At 42.3% G+C, this 26215-nt stretch overlaps 3 protein-coding genes across 5 annotated transcripts; 2 read left to right on the forward strand and 1 right to left on the reverse strand.

Annotated features, from left to right (window-relative positions):
* The first annotated feature begins 55 nt into the window (after positions 1–55).
* LOC110980008 (uncharacterized) lies at positions 56–4760 on the forward strand. 2 transcript variants are annotated; one of them, XM_022236254.2, is made up of 5 exons: positions 56–406; positions 1329–1572; positions 2088–2266; positions 2595–2694; positions 2983–4760. In XM_022236254.2, the coding sequence occupies exons 1-5, from the start codon at positions 293–295 to the stop codon at positions 3186–3188; spliced, it is 843 nt and encodes a 280-aa protein (XP_022091946.1). In that variant the 5' UTR covers positions 56–292; the 3' UTR covers positions 3189–4760. The 2 variants fall into 2 exon arrangements, with proteins under 2 accessions (XP_022091946.1, XP_022091947.1); XM_022236255.2 differs by having other exon boundaries at positions 1333–1572.
* Positions 4761–5725: 965 nt separating this feature from the next.
* On the forward strand, positions 5726–9235 carry dad1 (defender against cell death 1). The gene is made up of 3 exons (XM_022236338.2): positions 5726–6034; positions 7617–7763; positions 8128–9235. The coding sequence occupies exons 1-2, from the start codon at positions 5824–5826 to the stop codon at positions 7745–7747; spliced, it is 342 nt and encodes a 113-aa protein (XP_022092030.1). The 5' UTR covers positions 5726–5823; the 3' UTR covers positions 7748–7763; positions 8128–9235.
* A 1500-nt stretch (positions 9236–10735) lies between these two features.
* LOC110980041 (uncharacterized) lies at positions 10736–24228 on the reverse strand. Of its 2 annotated transcripts, none has more exons than XM_022236329.2 (3): positions 23958–24228; positions 15949–16235; positions 10736–14429 (listed from the first exon to the last, which is right to left on the reverse strand). In XM_022236329.2, exons 2-3 carry the CDS (start codon positions 16137–16139, stop codon positions 13055–13057), a joined length of 1566 nt encoding a protein of 521 aa, XP_022092021.2. In that variant the 5' UTR covers positions 16140–16235; positions 23958–24228; the 3' UTR covers positions 10736–13054. The 2 variants fall into 2 exon arrangements, with proteins under 2 accessions (XP_022092021.2, XP_022092019.2); XM_022236327.2 differs by lacking the exon at positions 23958–24228 and adding an exon at positions 22658–23007.
* Positions 24229–26215: the final 1987 nt, after the last annotated feature.

The following is a 26215-nucleotide window of genomic DNA, read 5'->3' on the forward strand; positions in this document are numbered from 1 at the left end:
ACCAGACTACAAATAAACCATTGAGCTACATAGTACATATACATATGTACAGTGTACATTCACGGACAGAACTTCTTCAGCCTTAATGACATGAGCAGTTGTCATCACTCTCGACGACGTTATGATAATTAACTGGCTTGTGTAAAGCGCGAAGAGTTGTTTAAATACACTGTACAGGACTTAGCAAAACCTATTGAAATTCTTGGTTTGCCTGAGAATTTAGATCAATTTCTTCTATAATTCCTTAGATTTTTCGTTGCACTGGTGAGCCTAGTGGTTCACTGGTTGTGAGATGGGGGATGCAGGACACAGTGGTTTTCATTGGACATTAGCTGAAGCTACGAGTAAGCAAGTCACTCAGATCGGAGCCTCGGCATGTGGTGCAACGGCAGTCATAAATACACTGGTAAAGTAAATAATATACCATATAGGGAAAGTCCTTGCCCAACCAATAGGGCAATAATTGGCTAATTTCTTTAAATTAACTTTGGGCATTTTTGGACATTGCCAGGTGATTGTACCGTCAAAACACTCCCCAGTTTGTGGGTATGCCTAGGCCACACCCACTATTTCCATCCTATTTCAAGAACTAGTAAGTCCATTTGTTGAGCTCTTCACAAGAGCAGATCCAGAATCTTTTTTGGAGGGGGGTCCAAACTTGTGTTTGAAGCCAAAAATGTTGAAATTTCTTTATTTTATGCAACTTTTTAATGACCTGTCTGAGATGTGGCTTTGGGAAGAAAAGGGACTGAACAGGTCTGGCAAAATTGCTTTTTTTCCCATTATTTCTCAGGGAAAAAAATCAGCCACTTTAGGGCCATACAGTCCCCATTGCCTTCCCCTGCCCACATCTGCCATTGGCTCCCCATTCTGCCTCTCTGCATTCTGCACTGAGACGTGCCCTCTCCAAGGAAAGGCAGCACAATTACATCACCAACCCAGACTGCAACAGGTGCAGGTCAACTTGGCCTAAAAACCACCTCTGAGTTAACAAGGTCCCTAGTCCCACTTGCTCCTGCAACTGCTTACATTTTCCCATTGGTACCAAGTTGGCCAGGTACAGAGTTGACACAGACTAAGTTGGTTTCAGGCCCATTTGACTTGAAATATCTTCAAGTTCAACCTCACCCTGTGCTCAACCCAAAGGCATGCACCCCACCTCATGGAGAAATTCATTTTAACCTAAATGAAAATAACTGAAGAAAATCCCATCAGAAGTTTTGAATGGAATGAAGTTCATCAGTACTGTTTTGTACACTGTTGACGCTGTGCACCAAAATAACAAACATTGCATTTGCAGAATTGCAACAAGATTATTGTTCCTTCAGAAAGTTCTCAAGATTGAGAAAGACCAAGAGGAGATAGCATCAGCCGTCAACACCAGGCTACGGGCTAACAATGCCCCACTGCCCGAGTACCTCTTCTCTCGTAGCATTGCCGGAGTCACACATGCCGATATTATTGAAGGCCTGGAAAAGGCTTCAGGTGGAGAGGTCTTCTCCAGGTTCTTCCACCTGTACCCAAAGAGGGTGGTGAATTTACCGAGCTGGCTGACTGGCTGGATTAATCAAGGTAATGGGAATCACATAAGTCATAAGTATTTCGTTACTGCTTGCTTTCTAATAAATGTTGTGGGGAAACTATGATCTATTGACTTTTGCAAAGAATAACTGTTGTGGGAACCTACTTTTATGGTATATTCCCTTCCCCACTTTTCAGAAAACCTTTTACAGGATTTTATGCTTACTAATCAGTTCTACACATGAATGCTTGATGTTACTATTTAAACACTTTTAAGTTAATAAAAAAGTTTAGATTCACAGGGCTTGGTAGATTGCTACAATATAAATTCCATTGCCAAGCTAAAAAGATTAAAATCATGAGTATTGTTCTTTTTTTTTCTCAAAAGTATGAAAAAAATTTGAAATAGTACATTAGTTGCAAATGAGTGTAACGTCACAAACAGGTTATGATCAGTCATTCCATTAAAGACATACTGCGAATGCCAGTTACTTGAAACCTCACATCCAGATCCTACATCAAATTAAAAAAAAATTATTTCCATTTCTTTTCCTTCCTAATTGTAGGAGCAGTTCCCATAGCAACACTCAACCTCCAGCGAGTGAGTGACAGCAACATTCCTGATGCTTGGCATCACCAGATGGTGTATGGCGTCACTAACGAAGGCGTGCACATGTGCAACCCACTCATTGTGGAGACAATCCCCAACTTCATCAAGTACACAAACAGTGACTCAGTACTTTTGGTAAAGTTGTATATTTTGGTTTTTAGTAGTCAGGCCCAACTTCTGGTTGTTACACCCAAATACACCCTAAAATTTGATTAAACTTCTCTATCTTGTACACCTGAACAGCGTGCAGAATTTGCCACAGACATTTCAAAGTTGCTTGAAAACCCCAACATTTTGCCACAGTGCACTTAATTTGTTGCTTACAAAACAAAGATTTGTCAGTCGGTTCAAACTTGGATTTTGCATTCAAACGATCCATCAGATCATCTTGTCTAGTGCAAGCCCTCTGAATTCATTTTATTCCCAGTTGAAATGTTAGGTATGATGTATCTGTCGTAAACAGATTCGCAGAGTGGATGTTATCAGCCGGTGGCAAGAGGGCATCGATTTGTCTGTTCTCTCCCAGCGTGATGATCCAAGATGGCAGAATATGGATGTTGAAGGTATCCAAATTCCTTGTTTCTTAATAGGATAGTTTCAGGAATACTGTTTTTCCTAAAGGATACTGCCCAGGTTATCTGTAGGGAAAAGAAAAAGGTACTTGTCGCAGTAGAATTAAAAGGTATCTTTTTTTGTCATAAATTTAACTATAGATTTCATTTGGAGCTGACAAAAGACATTTTGGTCCTTCATAAATTTTATGAAGGACCAAAATTTGTCTGAAGAGTGGCCACTAGAATACAGTCTATGATATGGTATGTAAAGTAAATCATTCCTAAATTTGTATACAGGCCAAGTGAAGAAGATGCTGAGTGAGCCTGAGCCATACAGCCACTCTCCTGAGAGTCGTCCAGCAGGCCTGCTTGCTGATTGGCTGTTCAAAAGCCACATTAGCATACCAGCAGCCTACCAGTCAGGCATAACCTTGTGTGTGAGGAAGGACAATGTGTCAGCCTACAAGCTGTTGACTGAAGAACCAGAACTGCCTGAGGCATAGCCTGAGGCTGGACTTCAAGGATGCCATCAGTGCAGGGGAGGAACAAGTTGATGTTTGGAGGAGGGACAGGGTGCTGTTGTAAGAGGAAAATATGCAGAGATAGGGTAGCCAACAAGAAAGAGGGATTCTAGGAGCCAGTTTGCTGGGTCTCAGTTTTGTAAAGGGGAGAGTAAATGGGCTTAGTCATAGTGTCAAGCGACACAAAGTTCTTCAATTTACGAGAGGAGGGGGACAAAGGAAGTACTCTATATTTTTCCAGGGGTTAACAGCCCGTGCATGCTTTTCAAAAAACTGAAAAATGAAATTAAAAGAAATGGATAACCCCTAAACCTCTGCAAAAAACAAGATGTTCAAAGCATACATGTTTTTCTGCTATACAGCTAATACATAGCAAGTATTAACCATTTCTTGTAGTGAAACCAAGTATTCCTTGGGGCTGTAGCTTGTGAGCCTGAAGAAATCAGTACAGAAGAGACAGTGAGGCTGTGTCCGAAACGGGCTTCCAGAGCTACGGCTAGGTCTATTGTCTACGCGTCTCCACGCATTTCCAATGGAGCGAAGACCTAGATCTAGCTCTAGACAAGAGATTCGGATGCAGCCTCAGAAGCAGTTGCAGTTTAGATGTGTGAGGAAAACCTCTAGAAGAATACTGAGGAATCGGGTAGGGACTGAAAACCCTAACCACAAGTGGACGGAAGCAGGAATCAAACTCAGGCCGCAGAGTTGACGGGCAAGGAAAGATCCACTACGCCAGCCTGACTCCCTTATCCTGACTATACCTATCCAAATTTTCATTGAGGAATTTCAATGTGGGGATATCACACAAGTCTGTAATGTAGCGAAGTCTTGTCAGATTGAACATATGCCCATCATGGTGGGGCTTAGCTGTGTGTGCATGACTGCATAAATTTGTATTGCTGGACTTGTGACCATTTGTGAAAAATTCAGACTTTACAAAAGTATTTGAGAAGACAAATCAACAATACATTGTACAGTTGAATCACAGGGTCAGATAACTCAACTAAATGGGAAATGGTAAAAGGTAACTTAAACTGAAGTTGTGATTGATGGTGTGTTGGAGTTCTGAAACTGTCAGAAATGTCGAAATTGATCTTTCAACTCGTTTTGCGTCTGGGCTACTCAGAAAAGACATGTCACCTGATGTATTCAGCAAATATCTTTCCAGGAGATTTTGTTCTGTTAGCGGTGTTCATCTTTTGAGATATATCTTCTGAACTTAAACATTGAAATCATAAATTATTGGTGAGCAGGTTATCCCCTTATCAAGTTTAGGTAGGACTCAGATGTAGTAGAAAATTAGCCAAACACCAACCTGGGGTGTAAAAAACAATTTGAATACTTTTCACGCCAATTTTTCTGCAAATCTTTGAAATGCCCAGTCAAGATGACCTGTTCAAAGCAATTATGCACTTTTCATTTGAAGCAACAAAGTATGTGTGTGTGAAAATAACTGTAAAGATTGCTCTTTCGCAAAGAATTATATTTTACTTTTACATTCAGTTTCAGTATTCTTCTAAGTTTTAAAAATAAATGTCACTGAGGTGAGACTAATTTGTTTATTTCTTGTTTGTATTTTGTTGTTGAATTTGTCAAACGTTTTTGAAACTTAGTGTTTTTAATCAGATAATAAAGCTGGAGGGCTTCTAATAACACGACATGTACCATGGGTGTAAATCTGGGGGATGGGGTATATATCCCCTAACTTTCTGAGGGGGGATGTGAAATTGAATCACCCCCCACACTTTTTTTTTAGTGAGCAAACAAGGTGGATTGTAAACAGTTTTTCAGACTTCCATTGACTAAAATACATTCAGTACCGCTCAAAAAGGGGAAAACAATTATTTCAAAAGCCATAAATATATCCTAAATGCAAATTACAGATGTACATCAATATCATGAACATCAACCTCTACATAGAGTCATGGTGTCAACCCCCCCCCCTTTTCAAATTTTCATGGCCCGGAAAGTCATCTTCCCCCCCTTCACCACCACCCCCTTTCCGGCACAGATTTGTCCTATATGTCATCTCTTCTGTCTGATTTGTCTGTCTGACTTTGTTTACCATGAGGAATTTGTCCAAAACACGCATTCTAGATGTTAGCTTAGTCTTGAGGACAGACAGAAGAACTTTAATCAATCAAAACGACAAAAGAATAGAGCCATGAGGTTCTGTAATAAATCAATAAGATGTGTTCTCTGCAGAATCTACTGCGTTTTTATTTTATTAATTTTTTTGCAACAGAGCAACAACGCAATGAGCTGACAGAAAAGTTTAAATCTTAACACAAAGCAGTTATTGCAGACGACGCAGACAGGTATCCTCGTACAATAATATTTTATTTCTTCGGCCCCAGACTGAATAAACTTTTTATTTGTTATTCATAAACACAGAAACCAAGTATTTTAATTTCAAAATTGAATTTTACATATTGTATGTTTCCTCTTGTGTCTGTAAAAAGACATAAACCACAAAACTGTTATTAATTAATATTAATAGTTTTACAGCCTTCCCATCATGCACAACTTACATCCGGTACTCTGATGTTGCACACGTACACGTACTTTTCGGTACAACAAGGTTTTCTGTAATCGAAAGCCTGAAAATTACTTCAAAATGGCCATTGAACTGTTCACCGTTCTCGGTAAATTCTATGATGAGTACATGAACAAGACTTCGCAGAAGCTTAAAATCATCGATGCCTATCTGGCTTACATCATGCTGACCGGAATCGTACAGTTTGTGTACTGTGTCCTCGTGGGAACATTCCCCTTCAATTCGTTTCTGTCCGGTTTCATCTCGTGTGTCGGATCATTCGTTTTAGGAGGTAAATCAGCATACAGTCATGGTCATAGGCCAAGCAAGTTCATGGGTGGTTGACTTACAGTACAGTGAAGTTGTACACCGTCTCTCCTCTTCCACTTTTTAGCTAAGATTCAGATCACGGAAAGAATTCCATATCATGGACAACATTGATGGACGCAACAGACATCATGATACCTGGCCCCTGTGCACAAACCCCATGGACCATGGCATCTGGGCATGATGCCATAGCCTAGGCCTACAGCTACTTACCCATGACGTGTAACATCGTTACAATAGAAGGGGGGCTCATAAATTTTTCAAATATTTTTTCTGTTTGAAGTGATCTTTGAGAGGATGTTTTGACAAACATTCCAATATAAATTTGGATTCTCAGTGACTCTGGAAAGCAAAGAAATATTGATTTGAAGCAGGGATGTTTTGAAATGTTTTGGGGTGTTTTGTGTACATGTTTTCATTACTTTGTACACAAAAATGAGTGTGGATTTTGACTGACAAGCTTAAAATTAATATTTTTATATAGTGTTTGTTTTCATTCATGCCTTATTTCAATGAATTAAGTGCTGACTTCACTTGAAATTTCAAAATTTTAAAATTGGAATTTCATTAGACGAAGCTAGAGCATGCAGAAAAAGATAAATTTCAATCGCAATTTCATGTAAGAAAATGTGTTCCTAAATGAACAGCGCCCTCACTCATTTATGCATGTCTCTAACAATCTGACAACAAGCCTGCACTAACATGACTGGCCAAGCTTCAATCATTGAACATATTGAAATTAGTTATTATTTGTTCATGAAAAACAAAGGCCCAGCCCCACCCCCTTGCTTTATATTCAAACGTAGCCTCATTCAGGGAAAGTCATAATAACTTACCACATTTAAAATATCTAGGACATGTACCATGTGCACACCACAGAGGCAGGAGCAAAAAAAATGGAAAGAACATCTCTCTTCTTATGGAAAAGTGTTGTAGGCATACCTGCTAAATATTCACCAGTACTTTTCACTTTATCATGCTTATTACATTGCCTTATAACCCCCTTTGCTCGTAATGTTGCATTGTAGATTTGGGATAAAGATTCATATTTTCACAAAGTTGAATTTTGAAGCTTAACAGAAGAAATAATGTGGAGCCTTCCTTCCCCATGATCTCCAGGTCTGTCTTCACTCACCATATGGATTTGAAGCTCATTGACTTTTTCCTTTGAAAATATTTCTTGTATACTATGCATGCATCTGATACTTAATGAAGAGGTACTTGAGAGGGATTTTGCAGGAGAAGTTTCTTTATGTTTGACTGGTTCTCTTCCCCATTAGTTCATGCTTAAAGTGTGTGGTTTGTTTATCATCCATTCCCATGATGCAATGAGCATGTCAACAAAGGTTTATTAATTGTGGCATGACCTACAGGGCTAAGTTCAAGAACTGGTGGTCACATTGTGTGAAAATTTAATATGCAAAGAGGTCTTAAGGGAGTCAGCATGAGAAACGTATTGAATAATTTTAATATATGATTTCAAATTGTATTGACTGTTACAGAAATGATATTGTAATTTCACTTGTTGTTTCATCTGTCACATCCAGTTTGCCTACGGCTTCAAGTCAACCCAGCCAACAAAGTAGATTTCAGAAATGTCTCTCCAGAACGTGCCTTTGCAGATTTCATCTTTGGTAGCATCATTCTTCACCTTGTGGTCCTGAATTTTATTGGATAATTTTCTTCATTTAAGGGTGCGTAAACTACAGTGTCATTCTTGCTATAAGTGCAATTGTCCCCAGCTAATCTGCAATACTGGGAAATATTGTGTACAAAATTACATGAGGTTGGCATTAATGTGACCTGCGACCAGTGCCTCAGTACCATAGCATCAGGGGAAAAAAGTAAAATGGCTTTTGCATGGATGCAACTCTATCCATTTGTGAGCATTGGAATTCATGTGTGAGATCAAGCAGAGAAAATTGCTCATGATTGAAGTTTTTTATGTGAACTTCCAGCTTCTTCTTGGACAGGGTAATAATGAAACCTGCCAGTATGCCTCCTTTAAAGCTATGAAATCAACAAACTTGACTTGTTATTTTTATTTTTTTTTAACAGGAATGCTTCATCAACATAGGCAAACAATCATCCTGGGAGACTTGTTAAGCAAATAATTTGGTAAATGAAGCTGCGGGACAAGGGGAGAACGATTACCATGAGTACAATTCTCGAATCTTGCCCAACCAGGAATGTGATAGATGCAGGTACTGTGCACAGTTGCTGTACCTCTTCACTACTGCAGTTGCTAGTTAAAGTGTGCTGTTACAGTGGAACGAAATTGGACCTGTGACCAGACTCCATGTGGCTACCGCCTTGTCAACTCAATAACTGTTTGGATTAATGATAGGTTGAAAACGAACCCAACTGAATATCATTCATGTGACATGATGCATTGCTTTTTCTATCTGTTCCCTTTTCTGCATTTTTTCTACAACTACACAGAAATCATAGTTCAAATGGCATGTAGCACAGAAATAATGACACATGATCAATCAATTTTGTGATACAAGTCCTACATGGCATAAAAGATATTTGTATGTCAAACAGTGCAGCCCGTGTGTGTGAGCTATTTCTCTTTAACGGTTATTCTTTGAAAAGCAAATCTCCCCCTTTTTGAAATGTAAAGGTTTACCCTAGCACACCTACTTTATGAAAGGACATAGAAGACAAGTGCATCAGTGCCAGTCCTAACTTGGCATACATAATGGGCATTCTATGCAGCGAGTGTTGCACTTTATAGTTTATCCCTACCAGTTTCATATTTTCCAATTCCAGTGTGATTTGACACACACCCTAAGGGCTAGGTGAACATTGACAGTGGAGTAAACTTATAAAGATCAGAGCTAATGACTGTCACAACTGTACCGACAGGATAACTGTGGACCACATTTATGTCTAGATATACATGTACTTGATGTAATGTCAGTAAAAAAAAGATCTTCATGTTTTGATTTTGTATATCTCTCTGGGTTTACTTGAATAACTGACCTGCACTGTGGATGGAAGTTCAATTGACTACAGTAAAAAAGAACAAGCAAACAAACTTGGCTGGTTGAGATTTGTCATTTTGGTGCAACCCTCAGTTATTGGCGTGAACTTGTGATTCAGAGCAGATTGGTACATCCTTAATTGAATTTTGTAATAAAGGAAGAGACAAGGAAACACATGTAAGACGACAGACATGATGTTACTTAATACAGAGTTTGGACATTTGATTGGGGCGGAGTATGGTCACCATTTCCAGCGTGGTTTGCCTTCATGGCAAGAAACAAGCGTGGGAGCAGTGATGCCAGGAACCTATTATAAATGCAAACAACATGCTGAGGATCAGTAGAAGCCTTATAAACTGAATCGATGCTACATGTAACTGGGAAAACGGGAATAATTTGTATGTGTGACTTTGATATATGTAGGGAGCCCTCTATTGTTCAAAACGTTTGAATCAAAAATCGCAATCGGATCCCGCCTACTTCATAAGCTTTCCAGAGAGTGGTGAAATGTGACTGTACAACTACGACGTGGAGACGACAATCGTACGTTTGTCAACTTGTGCGATGTACAGCGCATGATACCGCTCTGGCTGGTTGTTCTCATCGCAACTTCAGAACGAGGTTAAGATGGCTGCAAAGTGTAAAAACCCATATATTTAAGCGCGTAAGGTATGCTCGGAATTTTTCGGGTAAGTCAGCCGAAACAGAAAAAACAGTCTTGGGCAAGACTAGCTGAAACCCTCCTCGATGTTAGGATAAAAAACACACCCTTCGATCGAACACTTCACAACAAACCCTCGATGTGGCATTTTTTTTCTTCTACCGTTCACTGTTTCATTTAATTTTCACGGTCCCTGCTTTGTCTTGACTTTTCCGACACTATGCATCCCTTCCACGTTTCGGTTTCAACCTCCCCTGAGCGCCACTAGGGATCGGCTTAAACAGCTGAACAGAAACAACAGGAAACAGGTGATGAGAGACATCCCTCAAGTAGGGTTATTTCGATCATAACCCGTCATCCTCTTGAACTCAGCCCGTACATTTCAAGATGTCTCAGAGTGCATACCCTTTTCAATGTGCGGAGTATTCGCTTATCAAGGGCCTACGAGTCTGATCGCTAATTAATTTTTTACGGGTTACATGCACGTAGAAGTACTTGAAGTACCACAACAATGTTGTCAGTTTACGCGTCTTAAAAGCAGTGGCATTCGAAAGTCCGTGGCCCCAAGCTGGATCCCCCTCGTGATTTTTCTGCACACTGAAGCCACAGTATGTTTGTTTTCAGTGCCCCTTTGAAAAAAAAAACGAGTGCACCCTGGCGCCCCTTCAGAAATTTCACGTTTCGCCACTGCCTTAACCATCATGCATGCGACTGTCTGTGCTGATAGGACGAGGCATTTCGCAGTTTCACTAAAATAATCATACCACATTTTCCCTTCTATTTACATCCTTAGTTGGTGACCATGCCACACCAGGGAGGGGATCTTGTCTCCAAGTTTTTTCTCTTTAACTGTTCCATTTTGGTTTGGATCCCCCTACTTCTAGACAACCTTCTTTTTAGAAATATTAGACATTTATTTTGCCCCCAAAGATTTTTACCCCAAAGCTTGAGACCCCTGCATTCGAATAAAACTCTTGAACATCCAACAACAGAAACTACCAACATTATAAATAAATGAGCTTGAAATCTTTATTTGAATCCATTTTCCATTGGTACAACAGAAAGAAAGCAAGTAAATATGTACCTTATATAATAAGGTGTAAAGACAGCATAACTAAAAAAATCCCAGGTCCATGGATACTTTGATATACATGTACATGTATTCTAATATTTGAAAACTCGTTTCATGTTAGACAAAATAAGGAGATAGAAATTCAAAACTATTACATGCATTTATAGAAAGTTTATCTTTCAGATTTAGCGTGCACTTATTTTTGGCACAGCGTAAAGTATGTTACGGTCAAATTCGAACTGCTTGTTATTTATACAGTTGGCACTTCAGGCGTTGACAATATGGCAGTATTCGATCCTGTATTTGGCGCACATTGGGTCGATATGTATCAAGGTAACAGCCAAGCATTTCATAGAGTTAGGGGTAATCTGATAGAGACAATGACTCATCGTCTACTGACTGCACTTGACGTTCTATTCTCTCTCCCAACGTGGCGACGAGGCTAGACAGAAACAAAACATGACTGGGACCTCCTTATGTGCAAACTGGACAAATTCCGATTGAAACAAGTGATTGGTTCATGAACTGAATGTCAGATACAAAAGTGAAAAACAAATTGCAACGGTCGAGCAGATAACCAAGTTATCTTGCTTGTCTTCTGCTTAAGTGCGAAAATAGAAGTGACGCTCAGACATCAAAGCATGATCTAAGCAAGTCACACTTAAAGTGAAGCATGACTGTTGACAACTTTGTCACGTTTAGTAGTGGGAATAGCGTCTTGAAATTTGTTTTGAACGTTTTCCAACCGATGAATTAAGAATTTATAACTTCATTATGAACGCCTGTATACGGGACAATATGTCTACCATCGTCAAGTAATGGGGAATTGGAAAGGCTTGCTTGAGTTCCAAAGGTTACAATTTCACTATGTTCTTTGCCTCGTCACTAACTTAAAACCAAGGTGGATTTCTCAACTTTAAATTTCGTTTTACGGAGTAAAATGTGCACCTTTCTAATTTCATGAGCTGACAACCTCCATCGAATGAAATTATTCTTTCCATTTCAAGCAAGGGAAACATTATTTGGTTTAAATCCTCCTAATCTGATTTGTAAATTTCCGTTTTCCCTTCTTGTCCAAATCAGCAACAGATTCTATAGCCCAGACAATGTTTTTTCGGCTATTTCCTCGGATGCTTTGGCATACAAGAATGTGATTCTTTTCTTAGCAACATTCAGATATTTCTTCAGCTGCAAGACCGACCGGATCCAGGATTTTCCAACAGGGACAGGGGGGCGTGAACTAAAATTTTTAGGATCGCAGCTGTAAAATTAAGGAAGTTGGGTAACCGGAAGCACAACTGTTGTTTCTTACGCCTTCGTCACATTTATGACACTGGGTCCCCGCTCTTTTTTCTTCCACTCCCTCTTCTCCTTCTCTGTACATGTATATTTATTTATGGGGGGGGGGTGAAAAAAGGGGGCGTGCGCCCCCACGCCCCCTTGGACCTGCCCCTGAACTATTTAAAAGGAACGATCCTTCGAATTTATCGGAAGAGCTGCATTAAGGCACATTAAGACTGCGACGCGTGCATCTAACAATGATTATTTCGCTCGTTTCCACCACCCTTGGTGACGAGTGAAATCGGGGATCAAAGTTGTTCATTTACAGGACGACGAGGACTGAATTTCCGGTGCCTCGGGACAAATAATTCATAACATGTGATCTAAGATCGACCAATAGGATGACGGGGATTTTCATTAAAGTGTCATGTCGTACACTTACACTTACGCACTAGCATCCTGTATTTACTATGCCATGACACCATCATTATATTGATAATACATGTAAGAATGATAGTTTGGCGCTCCATATCCGATAAATTTTACTAAAATGTGGGTCACTGGTTCGATTTAAGCCCACCGCTGATCCTACATCATCGATTTATTTGGCTTAGGCTTCCATAATAGGCGTTCCACTGCTCTCTTTTGAATGTGCGTAGGTCACAACTGTGAGGACGACCTGACTGCAACATTATCGAGGCCTACGCCCCATGCAAGACCGCTGGGTGACATACGCATCTCTTTAAAAACTTCTCGGAAGCAAGGCTTAATACTTCCATAATCAATTTACGTATATACACTGCACACTGTGCATCCTGTGAGCACTTGACATGCTCGTGCGGAAGTACTGACCTCTGGGTCATTCGGCAATCACATTACATGTAGGCCTATGTCCATTGAGAGCTAAAATAAGCAGTCACTGACTCGGTCCCTTAAATTAGCAGCGACAGCAACAGAATACGGTGCCAATCAAGAAGGGAGTTATGCTGCTATTCGCTGCATTTGTTCCATAATCTTAGTAAATGCGTCACCATCTTCAGACGTGGGCGGGTGCGAGTACTGTAACTTAGGGGCGGCGTCCGCTAATCGGCGCTGCATATCGGCAATGCGAGATTCGGGGATGATCCGCAGTCGGTCCATAACACGAACGGATCCAGATAAGACGTCGTCCAGTGGTATGTTGACCGTGAAACGCGTGTAGTCAAGTTGGTCCTGAAACGGGTAGGTCACAGAGGCCGAGCGTTTCTTGGGCTTGAACGTGACGGGAATGCAGCCGGCCATGACAGCATCGTAAAAGGACTTCCTTGTCAGAGAGTCTCCCGGAGGCTGCAAGCAGAAGACTGAGTGCCGCATCCAGTCCACAATGGGTAGCTGCATGTCTCGCCGGCACTCGGGGGTGCTGTACCACACCGCGTACCGCCGCTGCTTGCCGGAGGACGCGGTGAAGGTGGCGTACCGCCGAGAGGTACCTGTCATTTGGCGCTTCAAAATCACCCGCACGTCGTGTCCCTTGCGGCTCCCGACCGCCATGAATATTCGCACGTCTCTCGTGGTCTTTTCGATATCACTGGGGAAAGCAGCTCGACTGTAGTCCCCAAGAGACTGGGTATAACTCGAATCGAAGTGACCGTAGCTTGGGTATGGGGCCACGATCATTCGTTTGTTGGTTCTTTTGAAATATTTTCTCAACTCCTCGTTCACTTCCTCCTCCACGCCGATGAACGTAATCCCACCTGTCCGTTCCGTATCGCGAAGAAGTGGGCAATTGCTTGTCCAAAATTCACGCTCAATTTTTCCCAGAGCCATGAAGTGTGGCCTCCTCGGGGGCCCTGAGCTTCCAAAGTACGGCGAAGCAGACTCAAGGGAACGCCATAAATCCGCATACAGTTCAGTCATATCCATGTCGGCATTCATCTTGCAGGTACACGCCAGGGCAGCGTAAAACGGCACATAGAACGCATCCGCCTTTACGGCATCCAGCGTTCGGTACCGGCTGCGTAGCATTTTTTCATGGATAATGATTTCAGTTGACAGTTGGTGGGTGTTGCGATATGTCAGGTGGTCGTGCCGCCGCAGCTCTGGCCCCATGCCGAAATTGTCGAATTTGTAGCAGCCATCCGAGTTAGTCTCCGCGCAGGCGCTCAGGTTGGTGTTAAAGCGCGGCGGCAGGTCGTACACAAAGATTTTGAAACGTGGCTCTTGCTGCCGCTGCCGTCCGTGCTCTGATGGTGGGGACCCATGACCTAGCGCAGGATTGGACTGACTGCTGCGCCCGTCCGATCTCACTGGACTCTTGATGCGGTCCACACTGTTTGGGGACCCAGGGCCGTTCTCTGAGTAGGCTTGCAGGCTCTTCCTGTGACAACACAAAGACAAGCCCATCAAACAGGCATGAGATACAGAACTTTTACCAACGTATACTACATTGTTATTAACCAGGTTGCCGCCAGGAAGTTGCTGGTCAATGAAAATTTAATGGCTGTAGGAGTACAGACCGGACCTTGTTTTAATACTAGACGACACGGTTAGTAAGCATCGTGAAGATAGCAATGTCACTCTTCGTGTGTGACTTGCCGTCTTTCGCCTGAGGCAAGACCACGACAAAATTGAAGGCCTCCTGAATTAATTCGGGTACAGGTAGGCGGCCGAGTATGGAGGCTGGTTTTGTTCAATGGTCCACACTCTCAGGCACGTCTGGACAAAGACCGGCAAAAGTAACTTTATTTTTGACAGAAATTATAGTTTTCCACATTTTAATTCAAAAGACAATTATTAGATCATCTCAGACGCAAGCCAATTTCAATCCCTGTCATTAGGATGTCATAGTGCGCATGCTCAGAAACAACTTCACATGCGTTATTCACCCAAACGAAACATATAAATAAGGCTAGTGTACGCGCTTTGTTTCCGTTTCCCGACTTTTCCTGAGCTCGCGGTCAGATGCCAAGTGGGTGCATTTGGTTCAAGGTCTCTCTATTACTGTGAATTACGTTCACAGTTGGACATTAACCTTAACGGCCCCAAATCCTCCAATTTCAATATGATTTTACATACATCCTCGGGGGTTAGGGTTAATTTCTAAATTTCAGTCCTTTTCTTGGCAAAACATATACATCGTGTATCATGTTATCTTCCTGACAGCGCTTATGAATTGGCCATTATGGATACTCTCAACTGAACGCAATGCAATTAATAAACAATCCCCACCGACTGGCGTTCTTCTCAGGGGACAGTACAGGAAGACCTAAGTCTCTGAGAATTCCAGCCAGTGGTAAATATGTGCCGTGAACAGTGATTTTGAGCAAATGTGACAGAAAACCAATAACTTTGAAGGATTGCCTGCTGTGGTGACCATACAAAAAGTCTCGCCAACAGCTTCTTCGTACGTGGAGGCCATGCATAAAATCCCACAATCCCCTCCATCAATACCCCCCCCCGAATGATCAAACGTGAATTTTAAACTGAACGAGCCTTATAGAAGCGATGACCTTTGGTGTCATAGGTACATGGTTGATTGTGAAAGAAAATAACAGAATGTAAAAACAATGCAGAAACAGATTTAAAATTTTTCAAATTGTATGATATAGGAAGTGACGTTGTTATTATACGCAACGCGCTAAGCTTTAACATCTCTAACAAAAGTTAGTAAATTCAGAAGTAAAACACTGAAACTAAGGAATGAAATAAGAGCCCCCTCCCCCGACAAAACATTTCCTAAAATGCCTGCGCGTTTAAAAGGTTGATTTCCCTTACTTTATTCGTGCTATTTGATTATGTTTGTGCGTGGTTAAGACTTAGAGATGACGCTCTACCATTACTAGACTCCATTATATCTAGATTCAACTTCGATTTTCAAATGTTTTCATTTACCTTACCTGAACCCCACATTTGCCGCCAACGGCGAAGCAACGCCCATGACCTGGTGTTTGAGCCCAGCTGCTCGGGCCTTATCATCGACGCCCTCCGGTCCCGCCTTTCCTCTCACCACAGCGTTGATGAGCACCACCGCGGCTAAACAACCCACCGGCAACCACCGACGCCATCGCCTCCGAAACCACCGCAACATTTCAGCCGTCTAGTCGGGGGAAAACAGCGTCATTGGCACGGTCAGGCTGTCTGGGTCTTCCGGTCCGTCACACGCGGACTGTCGGACTCGATCAAGCTGTGTTGAGTGAAATATAACATTTGATGGAAATCGAGCGACAGTTTCGGGTAGGGCCTACAGGTGAACTTTTTTCTACGCTTATTAAACATTCATTCTAGATCTTGCACGTTTCTGTACCACGGTATTAAAAAATGATGTTGAGGACTTCCTCAAGCCTCTATTGTAAACACTTGGAATTTGAGAACAGTTTTGTCGGGACCCAAATCATGGTGCATGCATGACTTAATCATGATTGAAGATCCGTCCACACTGACACGATTGAGATTCACAGAACAGGTGGCTCATGTCAGTGACTAATTGGAGTTCAAGGTGAAACCGAATTTATCACTTTATTGAGCATTAAACTCTGTGGGTTAGATCGGTATATACCACATAAAAATACATACATGTATTCCCCGCCATCAGTCAGGAGAGTTAATCCGAACTGATGAAATCGGGCAGGGGCCGGCCAATTTTGACATGGACAGCCTACCGGCAGAAATACACACGAGGTCTTCACAAGTGAAATGTAGTCATGCTAAGTGTTTTCCCATGGGATGCAGGCCGGTAGTGAATAAATGGACGTGGGACGAGAAACTGAGAGCTGAAAAACCTGAGGCACTAGTGCATGGAGAAAATAGAGGAATCAACCCGACGCAATTCACAACTTCCTGTGGCCTCCCATGAGAAGGCCCGCAGAACAATCCTCTCAATGAGTGACATAAATGTGGCATCCGCTTGCTTGCTCTAGTCCATGATCCCTGAACGAAAATTGTTGAAAATGATCCAAAATAGCCAAAAGTAAACCCCACTGACCAGTGTCTTTTTGATACCAAATGGTATGAACAGAAACCAAAATCTACGGAGGTTTAAAGTAAGTTTAACGTGCCCAGGCAATGCATTGTTATATATATTGTAATGCAGATTTGCATATAATAAACCGTCACACAATTCAAGGCAAAACCTTGGTGTTGTAAGTATAAATATACAAGTATACTCCTGCACCAGCAGTTGCATGACAATTGGTACTTTGCTTTTTTTGGCTGGTTTCTTTTTTTTCTTTCTTTCTTTCTTTTTTTTGCTTCGATATCTATTATTAGTTCGATTTGTGGTAGAAGGCCAATCAGAAACGTTTTTCGCATATTTGGGGGGTTCAAATTTGAAGAGAAAATTTCAAATGAACGGTGTCTTCCTCACACATTATGTCTGTAGTCTTCCGGTAAAAAATCACCAAAACGGCGCCCTCATTTGTTAATAAACCATAACTCTTTATTCATATTTTTAAAAGTGCACTTTTCAACGAGAGCCACAAAAATCGATGTCAAATTGTTTGGGTTTATTTTTTTTGGGGGGGAGGGGGGTTTGATCTGTGAAGAAGATCGAGTAGAATGTTACATAAAATATATACTAAAATCATTCCAAAAAGTCAAATCATGAACCTTTACGCCACATTCTTCTATATTTTCAACAAAAAAGTAAAGCAACTTGAAACGTGGTGAGCTGCAAAGGTCCCAGGGTGGTGAGCCTTGGTGGGCCCAAGCACTCCGAAGACCACCTGTCTGGCTGTCGTTGTCCTCACACGGCCCTCGCAGAAGGTCCCCACACCCCCGGCGCATACACCATGCTGCGCGCCATAACCAATCACAGGCACATTTATGTGCCACGGTTTCTCTAGCAATCAAATACCAGATACTTTCATGATGATTTCCCATGCGGAGTCACCAAGAAAACTGGCAGGAAGCAATGCCTACCAAGCAGAGACCACGCACACAGGCTGATTCGCGTCAATCACTGACTGATTCATTCCGGCGCATGCTCAAACGCGACCATACCTTAGTCTGAAACGGAAGGTGAAATTGGAAAACGCCGAACCCAGTCTACGAAAAGTGTACAGAGAATCCAATAAATATAAAAACGCACTGTCTTAGCAATTCTGAAAGCAACAAAACAAAGAGAATTCAGGCCATACATTGGCACGGCGAGAATAAATTCCCCAACGAGAAAAATCTGTGAAAGAGGTGTACAAAGCAAATACCGACTGCTTATTGCCCAACGAAAAAGAGAATGTTTGTATACTATGCCTACCCACACCAGCGGGCAAAACGTCACAGGGCACACCGTTTATACATGTACACCATTGACCAAACAGTACATATGAAAGGTCGAAGACTCGCATTCAAATCAGGATATGCTTTAAGTTCAAAATTAACTCTGGAGTGGGGTCAAGTCCATCACTACTTAATTAAGTGAAAAGTGTTTAACAGTCAAATATATTTTCTATATTCCATGATGCACTTCAGTGAAATCTGTACGTGTAGATATCCAAGGGAAGTGCCAATAGGATTCTGAACCAGGAGACAACGAGGACTATGATACTAGGATGACTGTGTACAGTACATGTACATGTACATGTGTGTACTCTACAGCGGCCACAAGACAGGTACTGCGTCACGCTTGAAGGGGAGCTGCAATCAATTTATTTAAAAAAAGTCAGGGAAAGCAAGGATAATTTAAAACTTTTAAAAAGTGCACTTTTTTCAATGCATTTCACCATTTAAGAGTTTTCACCCACTGAAGTAGAGTGCAAAACTGCACAAATTGTCGCAGAAAAATTCACTGCAGCTACACTTTTAGTCTAATCTTCTCAACAGGATAAATCATGAATCACTCGAATCTGAACACAGATTTTAATGCCTGCAGTATGCGTCGCCATAACATCTGCAGAATATATCGTTTTGAAGTCAGCGCCTTACGGCAAAAACACAGGAATTCATTATTTGAACCTTACGGTGCTTTACAGCATGACTACACGACCGAGAACTACATCCCGCAGCAAGTACACCAAGGGATAAATAAATAAAAAAGTCAATATTTGGTTCCTCCTGGTGATCGTGGTGTATGTGGCACATGACATGTCCACAGATGTAAGAGGGAGGATGACCTCATAAGCCTTTTCCCGATTGACATGGCGCCACGAAAATCTCACCCAAAGTCGCCATGCGGGTCTTGTGACTTGTAAGCTGAGTGGAGTGTCTGGAGGCATGTTACCATGGCTACTCGAATATTCACTTGCTGTATTGGACTCATGGACTGAGGAAAAGGTGTGATTTTTAATTCCCTTCGTCCAGTTCCTCATTCTTGGGAATATCTGACAACAATGCGGCACAAACGAGCCGTCTCACACAAGCCCTGTACTACACGATGCCAGACCGGCACCTCGAGGAACCGACGTAACAACAAAGACCACACAGCCGCTCAGTCTACATGTGGGGCCTACATTATACATGTATATCAGCACAGCTTCTCGCCATCAACTTTTTATCAGCCCAACTAGCGAACTACGTTTCGGAACTTGAGGGACGCAGCCCTGTGCCTCTCAAGTCACCCCAAATTTTCTACAATATTTGTTAGCATGTTCCGTTGAATTTAACCGCATCCTATACCTCCATCCCTCTCTTGATCCTCCAGCAATGTCTGCAAAAGATAAGTCCATGTATTTCGCTATGAGCGGAAGGACCTCATAACAAGGACCCGTAATGAGATGTCCACGGGCCGCGGCAAAGAGTTCAGCGCTCAGTACAGCTGAGATGCTGAAATAGAAAACACTGGAGATGGTGAAGGAGAATTCATCTAACCACACATTGTAGCTATTTAACCAACAGGCAGCTTCAGCATAGTGTGTTGTGTAAGGGATAGCCACATTCACTCCGATTTACCTGAAGGAGTTCAAACAAAAATGCTGCTTCTCAAACCAGGTCAACCTCGCTTTGCATAATCATGGAACTATTCTCACCGTTCAGCTGTCAGTCTTTAATACCTTCAAATACACATATTCTAATCAACAGGGCAAGGTCGAAACGAACAAAGAAAGAATGAACTTGCTACAAATATCTGTTCCTCTTCTAGTTTGAGAGAAAACTTCGTTCCTGGTGAACAACATCCACATGAACTCAAAAGGCTCATAAAAGGTACCTCGGCAATTTCGTCTGATCCCATTTTTGAATCAAGACAGCAGGTATACATTATGTGCAACTGTAACGAAAATCCGCTGGAGACAGTTATAAATAACACAAAAATCATACGCAGCAATTTTCTGCAAATGACCCGCAAACTTTAATGATGGACTGACTCGCATATTATCCAGACCCTTCCCCGATTGGAGGTTGTTCCTCATTAGACAGGAATGGTATGCGACTATGTATCCTATAGCGAATAACTAGAACATTATGACAAATCGAATGCAGAAGGCATTTTGACAGCTTGACACCGTAAAGCATAATTTATTTGTTCTCTCGCGCAGTTGGAGGGGAAGACGGCATAATGTCGCCTTTAACGCTGGTCTCGTTTAGTTGAGTCATAAATCATAACATACATACCAAGCTTGCTTTAGTATGATTATAGGTAAGGCCCCGGGCTCAACCAAGCATTCTTTCTTGTTAATAGTTACAGCAGTTACGCAGCTGCACATTCGCTAAATATATGAATCTGCACAACAGAACCACAAACCAAGAATGTTTATGTTTGATGTCTTGACTGGGCGTTTAGTGAGTAGCTGCAGTAGAGCATTTACTGAGTGTTTTATTTTTTAGATCTCCTTGCGAAATCTCCCAGTGGTGGACCAAGAGGGGCTGAGCGTGCTATATGCTCCCCCTGCCAATATCTGTCCTGATTTTTCAGCTCATTCTGCCTCCAAAAACTCCTCGATACTGCCTTCCATCAAAAAGAAAGGTCATCCCCTTCCAAGTCAGATTTCTGGCTCCGCCCTGCCTTTTCGACAGGAGTTTCCATAAATTTTTAACACCCAAAGTTGATCGTGACCTCTCTAACCCTCTCGACGGCTCACCAATCAAACGTTAGGTCATAAGTCACATGCGGCATCGTTGGCGATCCATTTGATGTAAACAAATCTCACGTTATACAGATCGCTCACGGACAATTCCTGTTTAAGTTTATGGCTGGAACCCACAAGAAAGCCATGAACGGGGGCACTGCGGTACTGGAGGTAGCACTGATTAAAATTGGAAGTAAATCGGCTGTGAAAACAATCGTTCGTCCAAACATGGAGGTAGGAAAACGGAGGTTAATCAATTGGGGTTCGAGTTACCCTCCCACACAGTTAATTTACACACAACGTACAGCGTGTTTGCTTCTTTGTCGTAGAGCGACTGCTCTGACGGGTTTGGGAGGCATAAAGTTGATTGATTCAGTAGATTCTAGTGTGGGCAATGTCCGCAGAAAAACCATAAACACCCACACGTCTACAAGTGATTTCCCGGTTTTGACCTATTCAGATGTACCGAATGTCGTTCGTTTTGAACTGCTCGAAGTAGGAATCAAATGTACACCACTTAACCCAGCAGATGCATCCATCAACATTACCAAATATCCGTCAAAACACTTGTATTTGCTAAACCAGCTCCGAAACTTAAAGCACGCTTGCAGCATATACGGAATCTGCCTGCACGACCATTTTAATTGCATCCCCATGACGTTGAAGAGGAAATGATGAGATTGCAGACAAGGGATATTCTTAGATTTTTTTTGTAAAATTATGGGAACATCCGGGGGGGGGGTAACACTGTCCAAAAAACCATATGGTAAAATCAGGCATTGACAATATATATATCGTCAACTGCGGGTGACCGGTTATCAAGAACAAGATATTGTTGCGTTCATTATACGTCATCACAAGAAAATGTTGAAGACGAAACAATGAGCTTAAATCTAAGGCTGTGTCCGAGAGTTCGGGCTGCATTTGGAATTCAGATCGGCCATGTGTGTGGCCCTTTGGAATTGCTTTAGCCGTTTTCTACTCTGTAAATCCGCACCGCAAGACTAAGTTTTACAGTGGTACTGGTGGTAGTTGATTGAACTGAAGGTCGATCATCTCTCCTCCCTACCGTACGTCGCCACACGTACCCCAGGCACGTGCACCCAACTTAGACTTCTGGGGTGCATGGGGCCGGGTGTGTTAACATTATACCATACTAAACTTAATGTGGGCACAGTATTTCCCGTGCGCTGAAGAACATTTCCTCTACTGTTGCCGCACATTAATATTTTTGCACGCCATTCGTGCATTGCCCGGGGGCCTTGCTACATGTACTGAGTATGTCCCAGTATACAGTATATATCCTTAACAAGACCAACAAAGCATCTGTGAGTTATCCAAGGCAGGAAATCACAGTGTGATTACCACTACACGAGGTCATGTAACTACCGCTGGGCAAATGCAGGCCACCTCAAACAGTCATGACAACGGCGAGTAATATTAATAATAGGCCTACAGAGCAAATGAGAACCTAATTCCGAAACACTCAGATCACAGAATTACCATAAGCTTTGAATACACATGCATTGGAGATGGTTATTTCATCTCAATCCCACATTTTCCTCTCTACAAATCATGTAAAACACAATAGTGAAACTGATTCACTTACACTTTGTTATTCCACATTGCCCTCGGTTGGTTCATTTCGTCGACAACAACCATGCGGCAACGAACGACACGGCTAAACTCTAACAGCCCCTGGCAGAAATTGTTGACTAAAAGGTATCAGCGCTGCAGTCACAGCTGGCTCTCATGCGAATCGAGTCATATACTAATAATAAAACCTATTTTCACTGTCACATTCCAGCCTTGACGCAAATCAGACCACAAGCAGAACGAGCAGTTGAACAAGACAGCCGCAGTCGGTTTCCTCGCTCTAGCTCTCTGCATGCCTTATGCTCAAATCAGTCGGCTGTTGCCAAATCATTCGCCTTGTGACTTCACCACAGCGATCGCAACGATAACTTGTGGACCGATCCATTTTTACTGGGGCTTGAAATCCACCTCCGGTGCAATTACAGGAGTCAACGCAGCGGTCAACCACAAAAGGGTGCACGATACAGAAAATCAGCATACCCCTTTGAACGCTAATATGGAAGAAATTGGTACCCAGTGCCTCCAGTTGCCCTTGGGGCATTTAAGTTTGGGACAAAATTAAATGATTACTGATACATGTACGGTATCTCCACACGGGCTACAAAGTGTAAGATTCCAAGAGTTAAAGCTGGAAGGCCTTGGTAATTTGTCTTCATTGCGTTGGAGCAGTGCCCGTGTGGGGTAGCCTCTCCGTTGTGACCCCGATCCTGTAAATTCACAGGGCGGGGTAAAAAAAAACAAAACAAGACTCACAGATTCTGTGATTCAAGACATGAGAGGTCTAGGGAAGATGATAAACTAATGACGATAGAGTTTCATACCCGGACATTACTTTGACACCCTGTACACAAACTCTTTGAGACAAGTCTTTAAGATTCTGTTTATTGAGTTGAATACTTCAATATTTCCCTGCTGGGTGTGTTATATTGGTTTCTGAGATGGTTGAGCGGTCTCCGCTGGAGAATGAGTGAAGTCAATGTAGTATAGAACTCTTCCAAACACTTGAATCGAATTTACGAAAGTAATATCCCTCTCAAGCCTTGCTGTCTGAAGTCCTATATTCAACTCTAAGAAAAAATCTTGTTACAAACGAAAGGGAACGGAAACTCGAGCAGTGTTTCTCCAAAAAGTGCAAGATAGAAAGGCTCAGGCATATAGAAGTCCAAGTGAGGGACACTGTATCAGGAATTTTCCTGTACAACAAAAACATTTGTAGAACGCCTTTTTTTATTCCATCCTCGTCAAACAGGAGGTCACTCTGGGACCTTAATTTCGATACTTTCGGAAGTTTTAATCATCTGTTATTTCTTTACCTTTGTGATGACAGTCCCGTTCAGTTGGGTAGGTTTGTGATGGTAAACGTCGGGTTGCGGGCGCAGATGCGCCGATTCACCAGGCCCAATAGGGAAAAACGTGCATAAAACTTCCTTCGAGAAGGCTAGGCGCATATAGTATATACAGCGCTGCTAGACCGTCAGATTATCTCGATGTGCAGATGTAAGGTCAGGAGGGCTACCTCTTCACCCCTTGCCTCGGCAAACAAACCTAATGGTCGAACTGATGACAGGGCCTCCAAACACTGGCAGCCATTCGTTTCAAAGAAAAACCTCTGTTACCTCTTGAGCTTCCAGACTAAAAAACGGATTGGCTTACGCCTTGGGTGATAGATCATGAAAGAAACTTCGTGTATGGAGATAAACGGTGATTAAGGGCCCCCTGGAATAATTGGCAATCATTCCTGTGAGCGTGGGTGCAGACGGATTTATTAAGCGGCTTAAAATGTCTCGTCTTATCTGCAGCAAACCATGGAACACACAGAGAGTTGCGGTCATGGCATGCCTCGACTAATCACTGTTTCTCCCCAAACCATTCGCGAAAATCTATTGAACTCTTGACGGAGTCGTGGTTGGAGTCGTAGCAATCAAATGCCTGCACCTTTTCTATCCAACCCGAATGGCCGAATTTATGATCATAAAAGGATGGTCGCCATCACCTGCTTAATACATCACGTGTGGGAAAGAACGAGCAGCGCCATTCAGCGATACAAAATCCCAAGCCCGTAACTAGGACTTTTCGGGGAGGGGGGGGGTCCTCAACAAAGCGGACCAAGCATTTTGCTTTTTTTCTTTTGAAAAGCAGCAGGATTCATGAGGTCGTACCAAGTGTTTTAGGGGAGTTACAAGTAAACTCCCGAGGCGAAAAACACCAAAGCGCGCGGCATTTTGCGCAAAATGTTCTACTATAGCTCAAAATCTTTTCTAACTTTAAAAGCGGATGTTTTCAGGGCACCGTCTACCTACGATGTTTTTGTGTGGAAATATGAAAACGACTGAGCACGACGATTGGTGATGGCTTAACTCAAATTTATGTTAGTTGGCGCAGCCGTACAACAGAAAAAAAAAATACTGCATCGGACCGACTGAAACTTTGGGTCAATAAAACAATCATTCACATTCCACAGAGCTCGTAACAAAAAATAAATTCCTTGAAACCTGAATAAAAATCCAACAACAACATAAGTCGGTAATGTGTGAACTGATCACACATCGCCAGGGGGAATAAAAGCAAATCACTATGCATTTCATTTTAAAGATGATAAAAAAAATTACAGGAGCAGGACTTGAACGCGCGGCCTCCGGAATACCGTACCGGTGCCCTACCAACTGAGTGGCTCTTCCCATTTGTGAATAGCTTTGTTCGGGGATGCTAGCCAGAAGCCATTAAACCTGAAACACCATGTAGCCAGGGATCACGCCCCGATAACACGATACAACCTGGGAAATAATGAACTGGGTTTACTCGAATAGGATACAACGTTTTGAACATAAATCATGGAACAAATTATTTAGGGAAATTGACTAAGTGCTTACAAATGATTATAAAGATGAACAAAGAAAGTGAAATGCATTTCAACATTTCCTCTCACCGATCGTACGTTCCCTCTGCAAACAGGTTTTAAGTTTCTTGATGATGAGGTATCTCTTTACGTCTCTCAAGTTTGTGCAAAAATCAAATCACAACCACAATCAAATTGCATAATATTTTATCCTGCTAGTATTTTTAGTCCTGAATTACAAACCAGCTGGCACTTAATATGCATGCTGCAGTTATTTGCAGGATAATTAATTTCACTGGCATTTAAACTCGTCACAAGTCACCAAGGCACAGACGAATTTTGGAAGTGACTCAGTTTATAAAAAAGCCTTAGGTCCGTAAATTATTTTGACGAAATCACATAAAAAACAAAGTGACTCTCAATGAAAGTACAATGAGAGTATGCCAGTAGTCCTCGTGAGGAAGAAGGACGGGTCCAGCGGCTTCTGCGTGTACTACCGGAAGGTCACATACCCCATCCCGAGGATTGAGGACAACTTCGACGCCCTGAGCGGAGCCCGCTGGTTTAGCACGCTCGACCTGGCCAGCGGGTACTGGCAGGTCCGTATGGAGGAGGGGGACCGGGACAAGACAGCGTTCGGGACCCAGAGCGGCCTGTACCAGTTTACGGTGATGCCATTTGGGCTCTGCAACGCCCCGGCGACGTTTGAACGCCTGGTGGAACGGGTATTGAGGG

This window comes from Acanthaster planci, linkage group LG06, assembly GCF_054643075.1.
Source record: "Acanthaster planci isolate LZ-2023a linkage group LG06, COTS_SCS, whole genome shotgun sequence".
Taxonomy (NCBI): domain Eukaryota; kingdom Metazoa; phylum Echinodermata; class Asteroidea; order Valvatida; family Acanthasteridae; genus Acanthaster; species Acanthaster planci.